Genomic DNA, 15,911 nt, shown 5'->3' on the forward strand with positions numbered 1-15,911 from the left:
AAATTAATTGAAAAATAAATAATTGGGAAAAAAATATTTGAAAAAAATTTAATTGAAAAAAAAATATTAATTGAAGAAAAAAATTAATTAAAAAAATTATTTGAAAAAAATAATTGAAAAAAAATTATTTGAAAAACAATTAATCGAAAAAAATATTTGAAAAAAAAAAGAAAAATATTAATTAAAAAAATAATTGAAAAAAAATTTAATTGGGGAAAAAAGATATTTGAAAAAAAAATTAATTAAAAAAAGATTAATTGAAAAAAATTTATTTGAAAAAAAATTATTTGAAAAAAAAATTATTTGAAAATAAATATTTGGAAAAAAAAAATTTGAAAAAAAAATTGAAAATAAATTATTTGAAAAAAAGTTAATTGAAAAAATAACTGAAAACGTAAACTCATTTTTTGAGTTTACGTTTTTTTCTCAAATTTATAAACTGAGACAACCATTTATAAACTAAAAAAATTATCAAATAAGTTTTTATAATAATTTTTTAAACTTTTATAAATATAAATTGAAAACGAAATCTGGTTAAACCCTTAAAAAAAAAATTAATTGAGGATCTAAAAAGTGGGTTATGTTCTACTAGTTATGTGAGGTAGGCGAATAAAAACAACAAATTAATATTATTATATAAACAAGTGCTTGGATTACTAAACAATAAAGTTAAGATGGGGGACCATCAATTATTGGGTTTATTTCTAACACCATTCCTTAAGATCTAGCTCTTGTTATCAACTTTTCTAGATAAACACAAAAAGACCAAAATTAAAGGAATCCTAAATCAAAGTATGATTATATTTTCTTTATATCGACAAGAAGGACGGACCAAAAAGAAGCCTTCAATGTTCAAAAGAACAAAAGACATCCCACGTGTAATTATTATGCAAAACCAAAAAATCAAAAGAGCAAAAAAAAGAAAAAAAAGCAAAGCATGGGAAGGCCTTGAAATAAGGCCTCCTTGTTCCTATGTCCCCTAAGTCTTTGACATGATATTCAAGAAAATTTTGCATCCACAAATGACCAAGCCAATCAATCCCTACCTTATAGTACTTAATTAATAGGATAAATTACATTTTTTTACCCTATAATTTTTACCTGAATTTCATTTTGATCACTTATTTTTAAGTGTAATAATTAAATCCTTAAATTTTAACCCAATTACAATGTAATCCTCTTGTCACGCCTACCACATGAGCACATTACCATCACATTTTGTCCATTTTTTTTAACAATGAGTTGACGAAAGAATTATATTGCAATAACGTGTAATTTATTTGAATATAAGGGTGAACTAAGGTTTAATTATAAGGGTGAAATGTATAATTTACCCTACTTATTTGAATATAAGGGTGAACTAAGGTTTAATTATAAGGGTGAAATGTATAATTTACCCTACTTACTACTTACCCTCAAAATACTATGATGCATGGTTCATTTCACTTTGCAGTGTTACGTAGATAGAAAAATTAATTACTTTGTTTGGTTTTGAGTTATTAAAAATAATTTAAGAAATTTTAATTTGTATTTTTTATTTGGTAAACTTTTTAAATATTTTAATCATTTAAAAAAAAAACTTTTTAAATGCACTTAATTTAAATACACTTAAAAGATACAAAATTTATGAAAAATATTTTAAAAAATTCACTAAACAATACATATATAAACAAAAATGCAGTATAATTTAGTATTTTTTTTATTTATTAATTTTTTGTCGATTTTTTTTACAAATATTCTACTTTGTAAGTGTATCAAGAAAGAAAAAAAAAAACAAATTTAATTAAAATATTTACTAAATTTACTAAAAACAAAATAAGACTTGAAAATTTAAAAAATATATGTATATATATATTAACTCAAAACCAAGCAGAATAAGTTTTCGTTTGGGAAGAGCTAAAATAGCCTAACTTTTTGGCTACTTTAGCCTTGTTTGGTTTTTGTATTTGACTTTTTTGACTTTTACGAAAAAAAAGTATAATGATTATAGTTTAGATGTGACATTTTATCTTATTGACTTGTGTAGCTAATTTTGTCTTGTTTGCATTTTTAGCCAAAAGACCAAACCAAACCAAACATAGCTTGTATAATTCTAATTTATTTTAGAACATTTTAAAACATGCCAAAATAAATTTAAACCACACCCTAATCTTTGGTGTGCACCGACTGATCAAAGTCATAATTTAATATGCTTCTGATCAAAAGCCAGCTCATGAACCTGATGATATGCACCAAGTAATCCAATGACAAACTGTACTTTTGGAACTTCATTAATAAAAGGAAAATATAAACATGTATGTATATGATTAATAATTAATCCCTTAATAAATAATAATAATAATAATAATAATAATAATATACCCACAAAATCATTTCTTCTTTTTTTTATCCTTGCCATTACAGAACAATGAACCAAACCCAAACAAACTTGCAGTCCCTTTAGCTATGCAATTATGTGGAATATTCAAAACAGGGCTAATTCGGACTCCATTACCGTATGCTCTGCAATTCTTCTTCAATGGCGGCTTTTTCGACGAATTATGAGGATTATATTTTGTGTACAGAGAAGAAGATGATGATGACCTCGAATATGAAATCGTTGGTTGTTGTTGTTGCTGTTGTTGTTGTTGTTTTACAGAGTTCTGCTTCTGAATTTGCTTTGGATTTGGTGCCGAACCAGTCGAATTGCTTCTGGATAAGAATTGTAATGATCGAATCAAGCTTTTACTTCGACCACTTTCGCAATTCAGACTATTGCTTCGTCTGAACTGCCAGAAAGATCTCGAGCTTGGCTTTAATTCCTCTGCATCGTCGAAATCGCTGAATATGAACTCTTTCAGTCTCTTTTTCTTGGTTTCTTCTCCAACATTTTGATTACCAGTTTTCTCTGGAGACAGAATTGAATTGCTCTGTTGAACTTGTTTCTTGATCTGAATTGGGTTGATTTTGCCATTGGAGAAGAGCTCGTCTGCGGAGGGAAGTTCTTGAGGGAAGCTTTTGCTGATGCAGAAATGGAAATCGAAATTGGGATCTAGAAGAGAGGCGTCAGATCGGACGGTGTCTGATTGGTTGTTGAGATCGTGAGAGAATGAGATTCTTGGGCTGGCACCTAAACTGAGTATCTCTGAGCACACATCAACTGCCATTATTGATTTCAAATAATATCTCAAAACAATGACAAATTGCTGAAGGAAGAGAGAATGTGTAGAGCTCAAAAACCCAGTATTGGATTTTTAATTGGAGTCAAAAAAGAGAAAGTGAAAGAGAGATATGTAATTGGGTTGTGGGAATGAGAGTCAGCTTTTGCTTTTATGGAGAATTTGGAAGGTTCAGAGTATGTTGGTGATGCATGCTCTGTTTTTGCTCTGTTTCAGTGAAGCAGAGTATCATTTGGTACTTAACTTACCACAAAAAAAGAAAGGAAAAAGACAGAGAGAGAGAGAGAGAGAGGGAGAGGGAGAGAGTGAGAGAGAGAGAGATAAGAGAGAAAATGAGTGAAAGTAACAGAAAATTTGGGCACCGAAAGGCTATGAAAGGATGTCATATATAGGGGTTTCCAATGAAACTTTTGCTTTTGAGAGAGAGAGAGAGAGAGAGAGAGAGAGAGAGTTTGAAGCTCTTGCAATGCTGATTTGAAGAATGGCCAAGTCTAGATAAATGAATATGGAGCATCTAAGAGAACAATTATTGGAACATTGGTATATAGTAGGTGTGTATAATGAAGTTTTCACTGCTGATATAAAAGAAGATGATGCATAGGTGGACCTAATCAATGTTGGATTATTACTTAATTTCAACCCAAATTAAGTGGTCTACTGTGTTGGAGAAAATTCATAACAAAATGATTTCTAAATAAAATTTTTATACAATAATTTGCACCAGAAATATGTGACTGTAACATTTTTTAAATAATAAGTTATTAGATCTTTTGATTTGAAATGTTGCATTAGTTTGTCTTTATTTTGTCAGTATAAAAATTATTCAAAAAAAAAATTAAACTTATTTTATTATTATAATCACATAATTTAATTTTTTTTTTTACTTTAAATATCTAATCATACATTTCCGTCATTTGTTGTCATTGCTGTTTTAGCATTTTTTTAGGTTAGGTTTGTCTCAAGTCCATTTTGTAGATTAGACAGTATATTGTCAAGTCTGTGGAGTTCATCACAGGTCTAGTTTCGATAATCTGAACTATTCAATATGTAGAACTCATACTTTATCCTTGCAAAAATCATATTGATTAAATATTGATAACTACTTGATCAGATAAGATTTTTGTCAATAATTTATTTTAAAAATTATATTTACAATAGATAGAAATCTGATCCGATCAAGTAACTATCGATATCTGATCAACCTGATTTTTTATAGTAATAACGTATTCGATGAGTTCTACACATCCAACGATTCGAATATCAAAATAGAATCTATGATGAATTTTTCTGACCCAATAACACGCTCCAATCAAATCCCAAACCAAGCCTGACTTTTTTTTTTTTCCTTCTCGTTATGATGTCACTTTCTTTCTTCTTTTCTTTACCATTATTAACATAGGAAAGGAAATATATATATATAAAATGCATACATCACTTAAGATGAAGTTTTCGTTTGGAAAGAGTTCATTTGGGCTCTTTTGATTCTTTGAGCCACAAAAGACAGAATAGGTTATTTAAGTCACAACAGACAAAACATCACATCCAACCCATAATCATTACACTCTTCTTTCACAAAAAAAGTCAAAAAGCCAAAAAGTCCTTCCCAAACCAAGTTTTTGAACCCAAGCACAAATAGCTAAAAAAGTCAAAAAGTCAAAAAGCCAACCCACTCTCCAAACGGAGGCTTTGTGTAATGATTAGACTATTGCACTGAAAATTATGCAGCACACCCTTTAGAGTATGTATCATATATATTTTATAATTAAAAAAAATAGCATAATTACATACTATCTAAGTCATAACTATAAAAAAAAAATTAAAAAGTCATAACCAAACACTATGAGTCATAATTAAAATATTTTCATAATTAAACAAGAAAATTGATCATAACTAAAAAAAAAAATAACATAATTAAGAATGCATATGATACACCCCTTTTAAGGGGAGGGGGGTATGTACTAGAATTTCCCGACTATTGTATACTCTAATCCCTTACATGCATATGGGACTTTTAGGTAGTGTTTAATTTATTAAAATGAAGGTAGATTGGAATAAAATGTTCATTTATTATTTTTTTTTAGTAAATAATCATTTCATTACAATGATAAAATGAAGGCAATCAAATGTAATAATAAACATTTTAATAAAATAATCATTATATTCCACATCATTCTAATAAATCAAACAGCAACAACACTATAAATCCAGACTTATAAACCTAGAATTTATCTCCAAAAAAAAAAAAGTTCAAATTCATTTTACTCTTGAATCCCACATTTTATCAATTTAGTATTCACCAATCAATACATTAAGAATAAATTATAAATTGGTAACAGTGACTTCATATCATTTTTAATCAAACAAAGCAATAAAAGTGAAACTTATATGGAAACTTTTATAACACGCCTAAAAAAAAAGGTGTATCCATATTCCAAGTTATACATTTTATGATTTTTTTTTTTTTTTGGTTATCGTCTATTATAGTGTTGCTTACATCATACTTATTAATTATAACTTGATTATAATCTATTGTAATTATTATTTTGATTATGATCAAAAAAGTATTTAATTATGCTTCAAGTAATGTTTAATTAAGACTCATTATGTTGATTATAATTAAGTGAAATGATTTATCTATTGAATTTGTCGTAATTCGAATTGCTTGAATTTGTGCTAGTTGGATGACCGGTTTCACCTCTGTCTATTGTGGTTGTCACCCTGTCATCCGGACGATCGACATCAACAAATTTAAATAATTTGAACGAAACCAAATTCAATAAATACAACATTGCTCTATAAGGCCTCGTTTGGGAACAGGCTAATTTAGTAATTTTTTTAACTATTTGGCTAAAATATGAGCTAAAAAAATTAATATGTTTGGTATGACCTTTTGACTTTTTACAAAAAGATGTGCAAAAAGTGAAAAGAAAAGAGAATCTTTAACTTTTTAGTATGAGTTGTTGACTTTTTACTTAGGCCTCGTTTGGCAAGAGGCTATTTTAGTCAATTAGTCAAAAAGTTACTAAATTAGCCAAAAAGCCAACAACACATACCAAAAAGTCAAAGATTCTCTTTCCTCTCTACTTTTTACACATCTTTTCGTAATTAGCCAAAAAGTCATCCCAAACATACAAGTTTTTTTTACCTACCTTTTTAGCCAAATAGCCAAAAAGTTACTAAATTAGCCTGTTCCCAAACGAGACCTTAATTTAATAACTTTTTGACTTTTTAATTAAAAAAAAAGTTTCCAAACGAAGCCTAAATCATAACTTATGATTTTTACTTTTAATTATGACTTCACATAATTATGATCATAATACTCCTTCCGTCCCATAATATTAGTCCCTTATTCTATTTTTCATTGTCCCAAAATATTAGTCCCTCTTCAAAAATCAAGTACAAAAATAATATAAATTTCCCATTTTGCCCTTCTTTTAAATTCATAAATAATATAAAAAGTACAATTATGACATTGATATTCTCAAAAAAATGTACTATCAAAGGGTAATTTTGGAAAATCAACTTTTTAAAAGTACAATAATTGTACTATCAAAAAAAGTTGAATTCCCCAAAAGGGACCATTATTTTGGGACGGAGGGAGTAGCTTAATTATACACCAAGTGAAGGGATATTGCAGTTGCAAAAAATAGTACACACTATGTATATCCGTTAAACCAAATATATACATTATAACGGATTTGTTACACAAAATATTTTTTTAAATAAAAAAGTAAAAAACATATCGAGGGGTTTGAAGATGCATACCACGTGGACTGGGCAAGGGTGCGGAAAGGTTCTGTACGCGTCGTCGCTGGCATTATGATCAAAATTGAGGGGCAAAACATGTTACTTTGACCACTCAATCACATTGGGTCTGACACATTTGGCATCTCCTCAGTTTCCCCCGAAAAGAATTTTAAGCTCTGCACAAATAATAAGAAGGACCCGGTCGATAGAGTGGCGAAAAAGTGATGGTAGATTACAAGTTAACAGGTTATGAATATAAGTTATGAATTTATTTGGTGTAGTTATGAGATTATGAATTTAAATAGTAGAGTAATATTTAATTAATAAGTTGTTAAATAATTTTTTATTGTGTAATTATCTATTTTGTCCTTATATGATATAAAAATAATTATTTTATTATTTTTTCAATTTTAATTTTAAAAAAATTATTTCATTAATAAAAGTTAATATACTTAGTATTACAAAAGTTAATATAATTAGTATCAATTAATAATAAAATTAATAATAGTATCAATTACTATAATTTTTTCATTTTTTCATTACAAATTAATTAGTGTCAATTAATGGCTTAATTACTATCAATTAATACTAAAATCAATAATAGTAAAAAGGGACATGCACCAATAAATCCCAAACTCTTATCTTTTGACCCATTTGGTCCTATTTTTAATCTTATAATCTAATTAGTCCTACTCTAGTGTTAATGACAACATTACGCGTGTTTGACTCTATTTACCACCTTCGAGTACGGGTAATTGAGGAATACTCCAATGTGGATTTTACTGAAATGCCCAAAGTTCTTAATTTGTTGATGTTTGTTCTCCCTCCAAGCATATCGGAAACGAAGAGACGTGGATGGAAATTTGCACAGTACGCCGATGTTAATGGCGTAATGTTAGGCGTTGCAGTTGAAGATTCTTTATTGGCAATGTGAAATCCTTGTGGATTGGGATAATAGAATAGGAAATTGCATTTTACTCGAAACCCTAACGAATACGCAACCAAATCCCCTGTTCATACGTCGATACCAGCGAAGTGGGTGGTTGTGACACTGACGTGCTTTGGAGCAGCGTTCGGAAAACCTTCGTAATCCGGTGGAAGTGACTGTAGTTGGAAATAATGACTCCAGGTATGTTAATCGTTGCTTTCGTTAGTGTTTGTGTGGTTGGGTTTTGCGCAAAATGTGATGTGTGTGTTATCTGGCAAACTGCAGAGTATTGTGCGTTTGATATAGAGTTGTTAGTATGGAGGATTTTGTGAAATGCATGCTTGTTGTATAGAGTAGTTTGTCAATGTTGTTGGGACGTTATGGGTTCTCAGTTTGTTGTGTTCTGCTGGCTGTGTGCTCATGTTAGTTTGTTCAATGTAAATTTGATGTTAATGAAATTTTGTGATCAGGTTTGTCCTGGATTTTTGCTATTTTTTTTGGTGGGGCATATGGTCCTGCATTTGTGGGGGTATTTTGAATGGGCTTGTGGGTTTTTTACATTGATCGAGATAGTCGCATATTTCATATGGGGGGTCATGCGTTGTGGGGGTTTTCCACTGGTGTGTGATTAGTCGTCATAGGTTGATGAAGTGTGTTACACAACATTCAATTCAAAGTAAAGTAATGACACATGTCTTAGTTTTTTTAATGAATGAACATCATCTGGTTATAGTCAAAATTATTGTGCGCTGCAATTGTGGTCGGGTTTTGCATGAGTGCGTGATTATGGTTCGTTGGGTTTGCATGTAATGTAGTTCAAAGTAGTGAATTTTCTTCGTTGGCACGTGATAATACATTGGTTTTTATGGAATTGCATGTAATACGTGGAAGATGTGTGGTATGCAATGGGTTGTTTAAATAAAACGTTGGTGTGCCATGTTAATGGTATTTTCATGTTTTACGTTTCTGATATGCCCCGGTGTGTGAATGTATGAGTTATTTCGGTGACCTGTTTGATGGTGGTGTTTGTTGGCATGGTTTAATTTGGTGGGGCATGCTGTACTAATGTTCTATTACTGTTGTACTAATGTTTTTCATGATTTGATTTGGTGTGTAGATTACTAATGTTCTACTACTGCTATAGTAATGTTATTCATGATTTGATTTGGTGTGCTAATTTATACGTAACATATGTTGCAGGTGGCAGTGGAAATAGGAATGGTAAACGGAACATTGTGACGAGGTCACCGCAAACATCGACACGGCTGGCCGCAAAGAAACAATCCAGGCTGCCATTCAAAAAATAAAAAGGGCCGGCTGACAATGTTAAGAAAGCTGATGTTGATCCGTCAAAGTTGATGTACAGATCGAACATTTCAGGACTGATTAGCACAGTGCTTGAATTAGATTTATGTGATGGACACATTAGACAGCTGCAGAAAACCCTGTTTTGGGTTATGATTGATGCTATTCGTGTTCACGAGCTTGATCCGAAAGCGTTCAAGAAGTGTGATGCAACTGTCTGTCGAATTATTCAATGTTACAACTCGAAAGATGAGAAGTTCCACGTTGGTGGAGCGAAGTTACCATTGAGGAATAACGATATCAAGCTGATATTTGGGGTCCAGTGTGGGCAGGAGAAGTTGGATTTGGCTCAAGGTGGCAAAGGGCCCTCCGATTTCATGCAACGACGTTGTCCGAATGTTAGCCGGATCTCTTCAAAAGTTATAAAGGATTTGCTGGCAGAAGCAATATGTGGTTGTACAGAGCGTGACGAAGAAGACGTGGCGAAGTTGCTGTGTCTTTATGTTTGTGCGAAGTTATTTTTCGCAACCACCGGCGAGCATATTGGTTGGGCGTTTGTTCGTGTGATTGACAAGCTGGACACATTAAGACAGTATGACTGGACTACAATAATAAGGAACACGTTGATTGGCTCACTAAATGAGATGTACCACAGGCCAGAGAAAGTGACTGGTTGTGTCGTAGCGTTGCTGGTATGTACAATACGAACGTGCCAAGATCAAAGTTTGTCATAGTCACATGTATATTTGATGGTGGTTTCATGTTTTGATTTCAGTTTCTAATTTGTGAACATTCGAACATAATCATACCGGAACGGCCTAACGTCACTCCGTGGTTTTGTCGATGGAACATTAGAGCAGCTGTGGCGAAACTGAAAGTACTAAATTTGACGGAAGAAGGTTCCATTGAGGTATGGAATAAAATAATTTCCATGTTTTTAATTTGTTTGCCCAAATCATACACTGAATTTTTTTTCCTTAAATGTTTTGTATCCCCAGGTACAGTGTGCGAAACTTGTTGGGACAATTAGTGAGTGTCATATTCTGAAACTGGCTGCTGCTACGAATGAGACAAACGAATGTGGTACAAGTAGGATGGATGTGGATCGCGAGGAGAGTGGGGCTGCTGTTCGGACGGATCATGTGGGCAGCGTGGAGCCTAGTTTGAGTTGTTGGCAGGTGGATACACCAAATGCTGGTAGCATCAAAATGAAAGGTGGAGACGATTATGAGAATAAAAATACTAGTACACCAACCAGCAAGGTAAAAGTGGGTGGGAAGATAGTGGCAGGTGGGGAAGTGTGGCCAGTCTTGTTCCTGGATCTTCTAGAACTATCCAGCACTCCAGATGGTGAAGCCGTGGGTGAAGAACAAGGGGGGGTGAACGATGAGTTGAGATCTTGTAATGTTAGAATTGCTGAGTTGAAGAGCCAAATACAGAGTAAAGACGCACGGGTGCGTGAACTAGAGCAGCGTGTCGAAATGATGGAGCAACTGCTAGGGAGGCATGCTGGTAATTTGTTTGTAGACTTAAATAATGTGATTGTGGAAAAGGATTCTGAAATTGATCAACTCAGTAAGGCAGTTGATCGATTGGAGTCAAAGATAAGCAATTTGCAGGATAGTCTTGATGATTTTGAGGTGCATGAGGTGACGCAATGTGTTGTCAATGACGGATCAAATCAGCGAACACCGAGCAACAGTCTTTCAGGTAAAGTGAGTGGTTTTGGCCACATCACAAGTGTAGAAAGTGCACAGCACTCTGCGTGTCCTGTAGGCCAACCCAAATACGTTGACACCACCGAATTACAAATTGTTGAGAACGCTGCTGGGATTGAAGATTTAACGGCTGACTTTGCCCATGGGAATGTACATCCGACTGTGGCGCGGGTGGAGGGTAGTTGCAGTCCCCGAAATGAGCAGCCAGTGTCAAATGGAAATGTAAATGTTGGCACAGCTGTCGTTGGCGTGGGTACTGGTTGTGAACACACAAATGCTGAAACAATTTCTGGGTCAAAAATGACGTCGCTGGTCAAATGGGTGAAGACCAAACCAAGATAGGAATTTAGGCTGTCTGACTACGAATATCCTGCCATATTTGGGCGACAACAAGTAAATACGAACGTGAGACTAGGTAAATCGTACGAGCCCGGGGTCATTTATAGTGTTGAGGACGTCGAAGTGGAGCGGAAAACCTGGCATGGTTTTGGTATGAACAGAAGGCACACTGTGTGGAATGTGTTGAAGGATAAAGATAGGCAACTACTGGAGAGAATGTACAGTTTAGAGGGGGACGGGTAGGTTGTTTGTATGGAATGTTGTACTTTTTGACATTTAGAAGTTGTAAATGCTATTATATGGTTGTTCTTAATTTTGGTTTATGATGTGTAGGTTAATAGTGTGGGACGGTGGACACAATGGAATACAAGTGCATTTCACAGACATCAAAGATCTGGTGTAGCAGAACTCCATTCATGGCAATGTAAGCTGGTGTCATATAATCTGCCCTTTATATAAATATTTATTCCCACAGGGAAAAACCCCACATAGACATGTAAACATTGTATCATTCATATCGTGGTTGATGTGCCTGTGACGAAATGACAAATGAATTTAATAACACACAATTACGTATATGTGAATACATGCACTCAAACCTGATGGTGCAAAAATGATAGTAGTACATACTGGACATTCATTTACAAAATGTTATTAATAGTGCACTGTGATTGTAATGGGTAACATGTGGTGTAGGTAATTGATGCATACGCTACTATGTTGACTGAAATGCGTAAGACGATGTCTGGAAGAGCAGAATTTGTGGGCACGACATACGTTTACACTAGTGTGTGTTCGGTATGTAGCACAACTAGCGTTCATTTGCACGAAATCTAAAAGTAATATTTTCTGTAATGAAATCTAACACGACTTTGGTGGCTTTGGAAAATTGTGCAGGATATGATGCGGAACAGCAGCGCAATGTCGCGAACGAGGTACTTGAACGTACACATGAAGGCTGAGCGAGGGTGCAGATACACACTATTCCTGATCTACAATGCCAACCATTGGACAGTCATGGCACACAATTCAGAAAGTGGGAATTGGAAACATTACAACTCCATGAGGCCAAGACGTGGAGTGCGTGATGAGCATTGCAATGAGGCTCTAAAAGTTGTAAGTACATCAACACAGGCAGTAGTTCATATATGATTTTTTCTCGATTTGTAGTGGTGGTGCAATGGTAGATTAACAGATTGAGTTCTGAATGTGCATGGCTGATGAATTGTAATGTTTGTTGGTTTCAATGTCACACAGTATGTATCTAAACTAACATGTGAGAAATCAACAGAAACAATGGGTGGCCGACCACCACAACAAGTTTGTGAAACCAAGAGTTACAGCTGACGGCATTGGGGCAGACCTTTTTGATGGGAGTTTTGTGTCTGTTGTTGATTGTCCGCAACAAGTTCCAGAGTTGTAAGTAATTGTCATATTAGAATGAGTTCACTGTTTTGATGATGTGTTGTGTAAGTGACGCTGGTATCGGTTTTTGTGAGTGCAGGTCGGATTGCGGAATTTTCACATGCTTCATTATCAGGCAGTACATTCGTAGGGCAGAAGTCGATACTACGATGCACGGTCTCACACCAACTGGGCTACAAGCTGCGATGGTGGACATGTTCTTGAGTGACCCAGGCAGAGGACTCCATGGTAGGACATTGTAAGAGGTGTTCACGTTGCTCATTCCAGAAGGTGCAAGAACGTGGTTACGATGTTTTCTTCTTGGGTTTTATGGATGTACATATATGTTTTGTAATTCTGTAAGAACAAAACGTTAGCAAGGAAATTTTAAATTGGGTAGCTGTCCTATGTTGCTTTATTATCATGACAAATGGTGCACAAACGGTTTAAGCGTTGGTTAGAATTGGTTTTTTTGGGGGACGTAAATGTTGATATTATTTTTTAAGCAATTAAAATAGTTTCTTGGATTCCATATTAGAAGTTTTGAACCTTACGTGTAAAAAAATTATTTCTTACACGTCTACTAGTATGCCATTGTCCTTTTATTATCGTATGGTGGAGATGTGATGGTAATGTCCTTAACAATGTGAATTGTATGTTTACGTTTTCATGTGCATAGGCATGACATTGTCTCTTAATGCCAGATGGTCCTTGGTATATATATATGGTATGATCTACACAGGAGGTTACATTTTAATAGTGAGTTGGGGGGAACCTGTTTTGCCACTATGGGAGTAAACGTGGTTTGTTGGTAACCGAGTAAACGTGGTTTGATCTCTGCGTAAGTTGACATGCGTACATCAGCTACGTGGTTAATATGGCATGAGAGTAGAATAATTGGCCATTGCCATTTTAAGTATCATTGTAGGGACAACATTTCATTGTAAACGTAATATTACATTGCATTCAAATTTTTTTTAAACAGTGGGTTTGTGGTGCATATTGTGTATGACGTACAGTGAATTGCAAACATACACCCAAACATTAAAAACCATTAGCCTTCCATTATTTGAAACAGTGGGTTGTGGGTGACTGACTGGTATGATGTGCATAGATATGAAAACAAACGACACACATTACTGTTACGGTATAGCAACATGAAAGTGATGTCGTAATGTAATGTCCATGGTTGTTGGTTGTTAAGGGTGCATTATGTGATTGTTCAACAGTGGCCACCGAAATTAAACCCATAACAGAAAGAGAAGTGTATATTCTACCAATTTGAATAAACCCATAACAAAAAGTAAATGAGTGATTATAAAACAATGTCAAAAACATTTTGGAAAACAGAATAAAAGTCCAACTGAACCCCAATTTGTGAGGGAAAGAAAATTAAACCACATGGCAGGCCGTCTGTAACGGCCCTTTGCATGTCTTTCTATTGTGATTGCCAAATTTTCCGCAACGCCCGCAACGTATACGCTGCACTACCTCACCTTTGGAGGGAATTCTCTTCCGTTTGGGCCTACCAGGAGGACGCTTGACTGTTGGCGGTGCTATCAAATATTCATTTGGGTTAAACGTCGGCCTCTCCACTGTTGGAATAGGGTATATAGTTCTGCTATAAGTAGCTCGAAATGTCTCGATGTAGAATCCAGAGTCTATTGAATCATAAATGTTTCTCCCATTATTACGGAATGCAACAACAGCATGGGAACACGGGAACCCATTAATCTGCCACTGAAAACAGGAACATGTCTGCTTGACGACGTCAACCAACACCGACGGGTAGGAATGAACCTCATACACATCATCGTTAGCCTGGCTCACACACCATGCCCTGCTATCGTTATACGCTGACACCAATTTTTTCTCCATCTTCGGGCATATTACACTGGCCCATTTAGTGCATTTAACTCTGCGCTCCGACATCTGCTCCATGATTTGACCTCTTACCATATCAACCAATCTCGTAATAGGAAGATGACGGGCCTGGCCAACCCAGTTGTTGAAAGATTTGACGGCGCTTGAGCACATCTCCCCGTACCGTCGGCCACTAAAAAAATGACCAAAGTAAACGTTTACGGAGAGCATAAATTATAACAAAAACATATTATTAAAAATACATGCGGGGATTAACAATACGCCATAACCCATTAAGCGGATTGTGAAGTACCTGAAATACGCATTAGACCAATGTTTTGGGTGCAAGTCTTTAAGAAAATCTTCAATCACAGCTGGGTTGCACTTCTTCAATACCTCCAATTTCTCATTAAAGCAAGTAACAGTGGGCGCGTAGGCACATTCCCGCAACTTGCGCATCAACCCAATTTTATGCGATGCATTAACATATTTCATTCGATCCCGCAAGTTCATTTGGAGATGCAACAAACAAAATGCATGATGCGCCGAAGGGAAAATTATTGGTATAGAGTGTATTAATTCGACGTGACGGTCAGATACGAAAGTTAATGTCTGCCCGACCCTAACAACTTCTTTCAAATTACGAAGAAACCATTCTCAATTAGATGAATTCTCTGAATCAACAATAGCAAAGGCTACCAGAAACAATCCTACACCCAAACATACAACATAAACAGTTTGCCATGAGCAAAATTGTACAACTTCCACACAAAATAAGTATGACGCAATTTTTAAAATGAAAGCAAATTACCATTAACTTTGCAAATGAAAGCTAAATGAAACCATTACCTTGATTAGCGTCTTTAGCAGTAGCCGCAAGCAAATTGCCTTTGAACCTACCTTTCAAAAATGTTCCATCCAAAAACAACAAAGGTCGACAATGATTGAACCCATCTATACAAGCGCGGAATGATATAAAATACCTAACAAACCTCCCGATTTTTTGGTCAAACTCAAGGTTGATGTAACTGTTTGGGTTTTTTTGCATAACGGCATCGTTATACCACCTGAGTTGATCGAAGGACGTAGCGTGATCCCCGTACACTTCACCTCTCGCTTTCTCAACACCCAACCATGCCACCCGGTAACTAATGTCCAAACCATACTCATTTTTCAAGTCAAACACAACATCGGTAGGACGCGTCAATGGCTGATCGCGCACTCGATCCGCAACAACAGCAGACACCAAATCAGAACCCGTACGAGGGTTCCTACAAGTACGTACAGCAACCCCACAAGTATGCACACTATCGAACCTTTTAATACATAACACCCCAGTTGACGGTAACATCCTCGCATGAACTGACCACAAATAATCTGTTGACGTCGCAAACTTGCACACTACTGTAATTCGAACGGAATCATTTTTAATGTACTTGAATTGAAATC

The 15,911-nt window shown here is 34.8% G+C and overlaps 3 protein-coding genes across 3 annotated transcripts; 1 reads left to right on the forward strand and 2 right to left on the reverse strand.

Annotated features, from left to right (window-relative positions):
* Positions 1-2,369: 2,369 nt before the first annotated feature.
* LOC114285699 (uncharacterized) lies at positions 2,370-3,146 on the reverse strand. The gene has a single exon (XM_028228778.2). It carries the CDS (start codon positions 3,144-3,146, stop codon positions 2,370-2,372), a length of 777 nt encoding a protein of 258 aa, XP_028084579.2.
* Positions 3,147-11,487: 8,341 nt separating this feature from the next.
* LOC145791083 (uncharacterized) lies at positions 11,488-13,126 on the forward strand. The gene is made up of 5 exons (XM_082870906.1): positions 11,488-11,619; positions 11,892-11,993; positions 12,093-12,311; positions 12,487-12,614; positions 12,700-13,126. Exons 2-5 carry the CDS (start codon positions 11,913-11,915, stop codon positions 12,860-12,862), a joined length of 591 nt encoding a protein of 196 aa, XP_082727032.1. The 5' UTR covers positions 11,488-11,619; positions 11,892-11,912; the 3' UTR covers positions 12,863-13,126.
* Positions 13,127-13,991: 865 nt separating this feature from the next.
* On the reverse strand, positions 13,992-14,975 carry LOC114285698 (uncharacterized). The gene is made up of 2 exons (XM_028228777.2): positions 14,776-14,975; positions 13,992-14,655 (listed from the first exon to the last, which is right to left on the reverse strand). Exons 1-2 carry the CDS (start codon positions 14,973-14,975, stop codon positions 13,992-13,994), a joined length of 864 nt encoding a protein of 287 aa, XP_028084578.2.
* Between the last annotated feature and the right edge of the window lie 936 nt (positions 14,976-15,911).

Source organism: Camellia sinensis, chromosome 5, assembly GCF_055761805.1.
Source record: "Camellia sinensis isolate YWXY chromosome 5, ASM5576180v1, whole genome shotgun sequence".
Lineage (NCBI taxonomy): Eukaryota > Viridiplantae > Streptophyta > Magnoliopsida > Ericales > Theaceae > Camellia > Camellia sinensis.

Coding starts and splice junctions, on each gene's coding strand:
- LOC114285699 (XM_028228778.2), bottom strand. CDS start 3,146: ATGGCAGTTGATGTGTGCTCAGAGATACTCAGTTTAGGTGCCAGCCCA.
- LOC145791083 (XM_082870906.1), top strand. CDS start 11,913: ATGTTGACTGAAATGCGTAAGACGATGTCTGGAAGAGCAGAATTTGTG. Junction 11,994..12,092: donor TTTACACTAGTGTGTGTTCG/GTATGTAGCACA, acceptor AAAATTGTGCAG/GATATGATGCGGAACAGCAG. Junction 12,312..12,486: donor GCAATGAGGCTCTAAAAGTT/GTAAGTACATCA, acceptor AGAAATCAACAG/AAACAATGGGTGGCCGACCA.
- LOC114285698 (XM_028228777.2), bottom strand. CDS start 14,975: ATGAACTTGCGGGATCGAATGAAATATGTTAATGCATCGCATAAAATT. Junction 14,656..14,775: donor TGGTCTAATGCGTATTTCAG/GTACTTCACAAT, acceptor TCATTTTTTTAG/TGGCCGACGGTACGGGGAGA.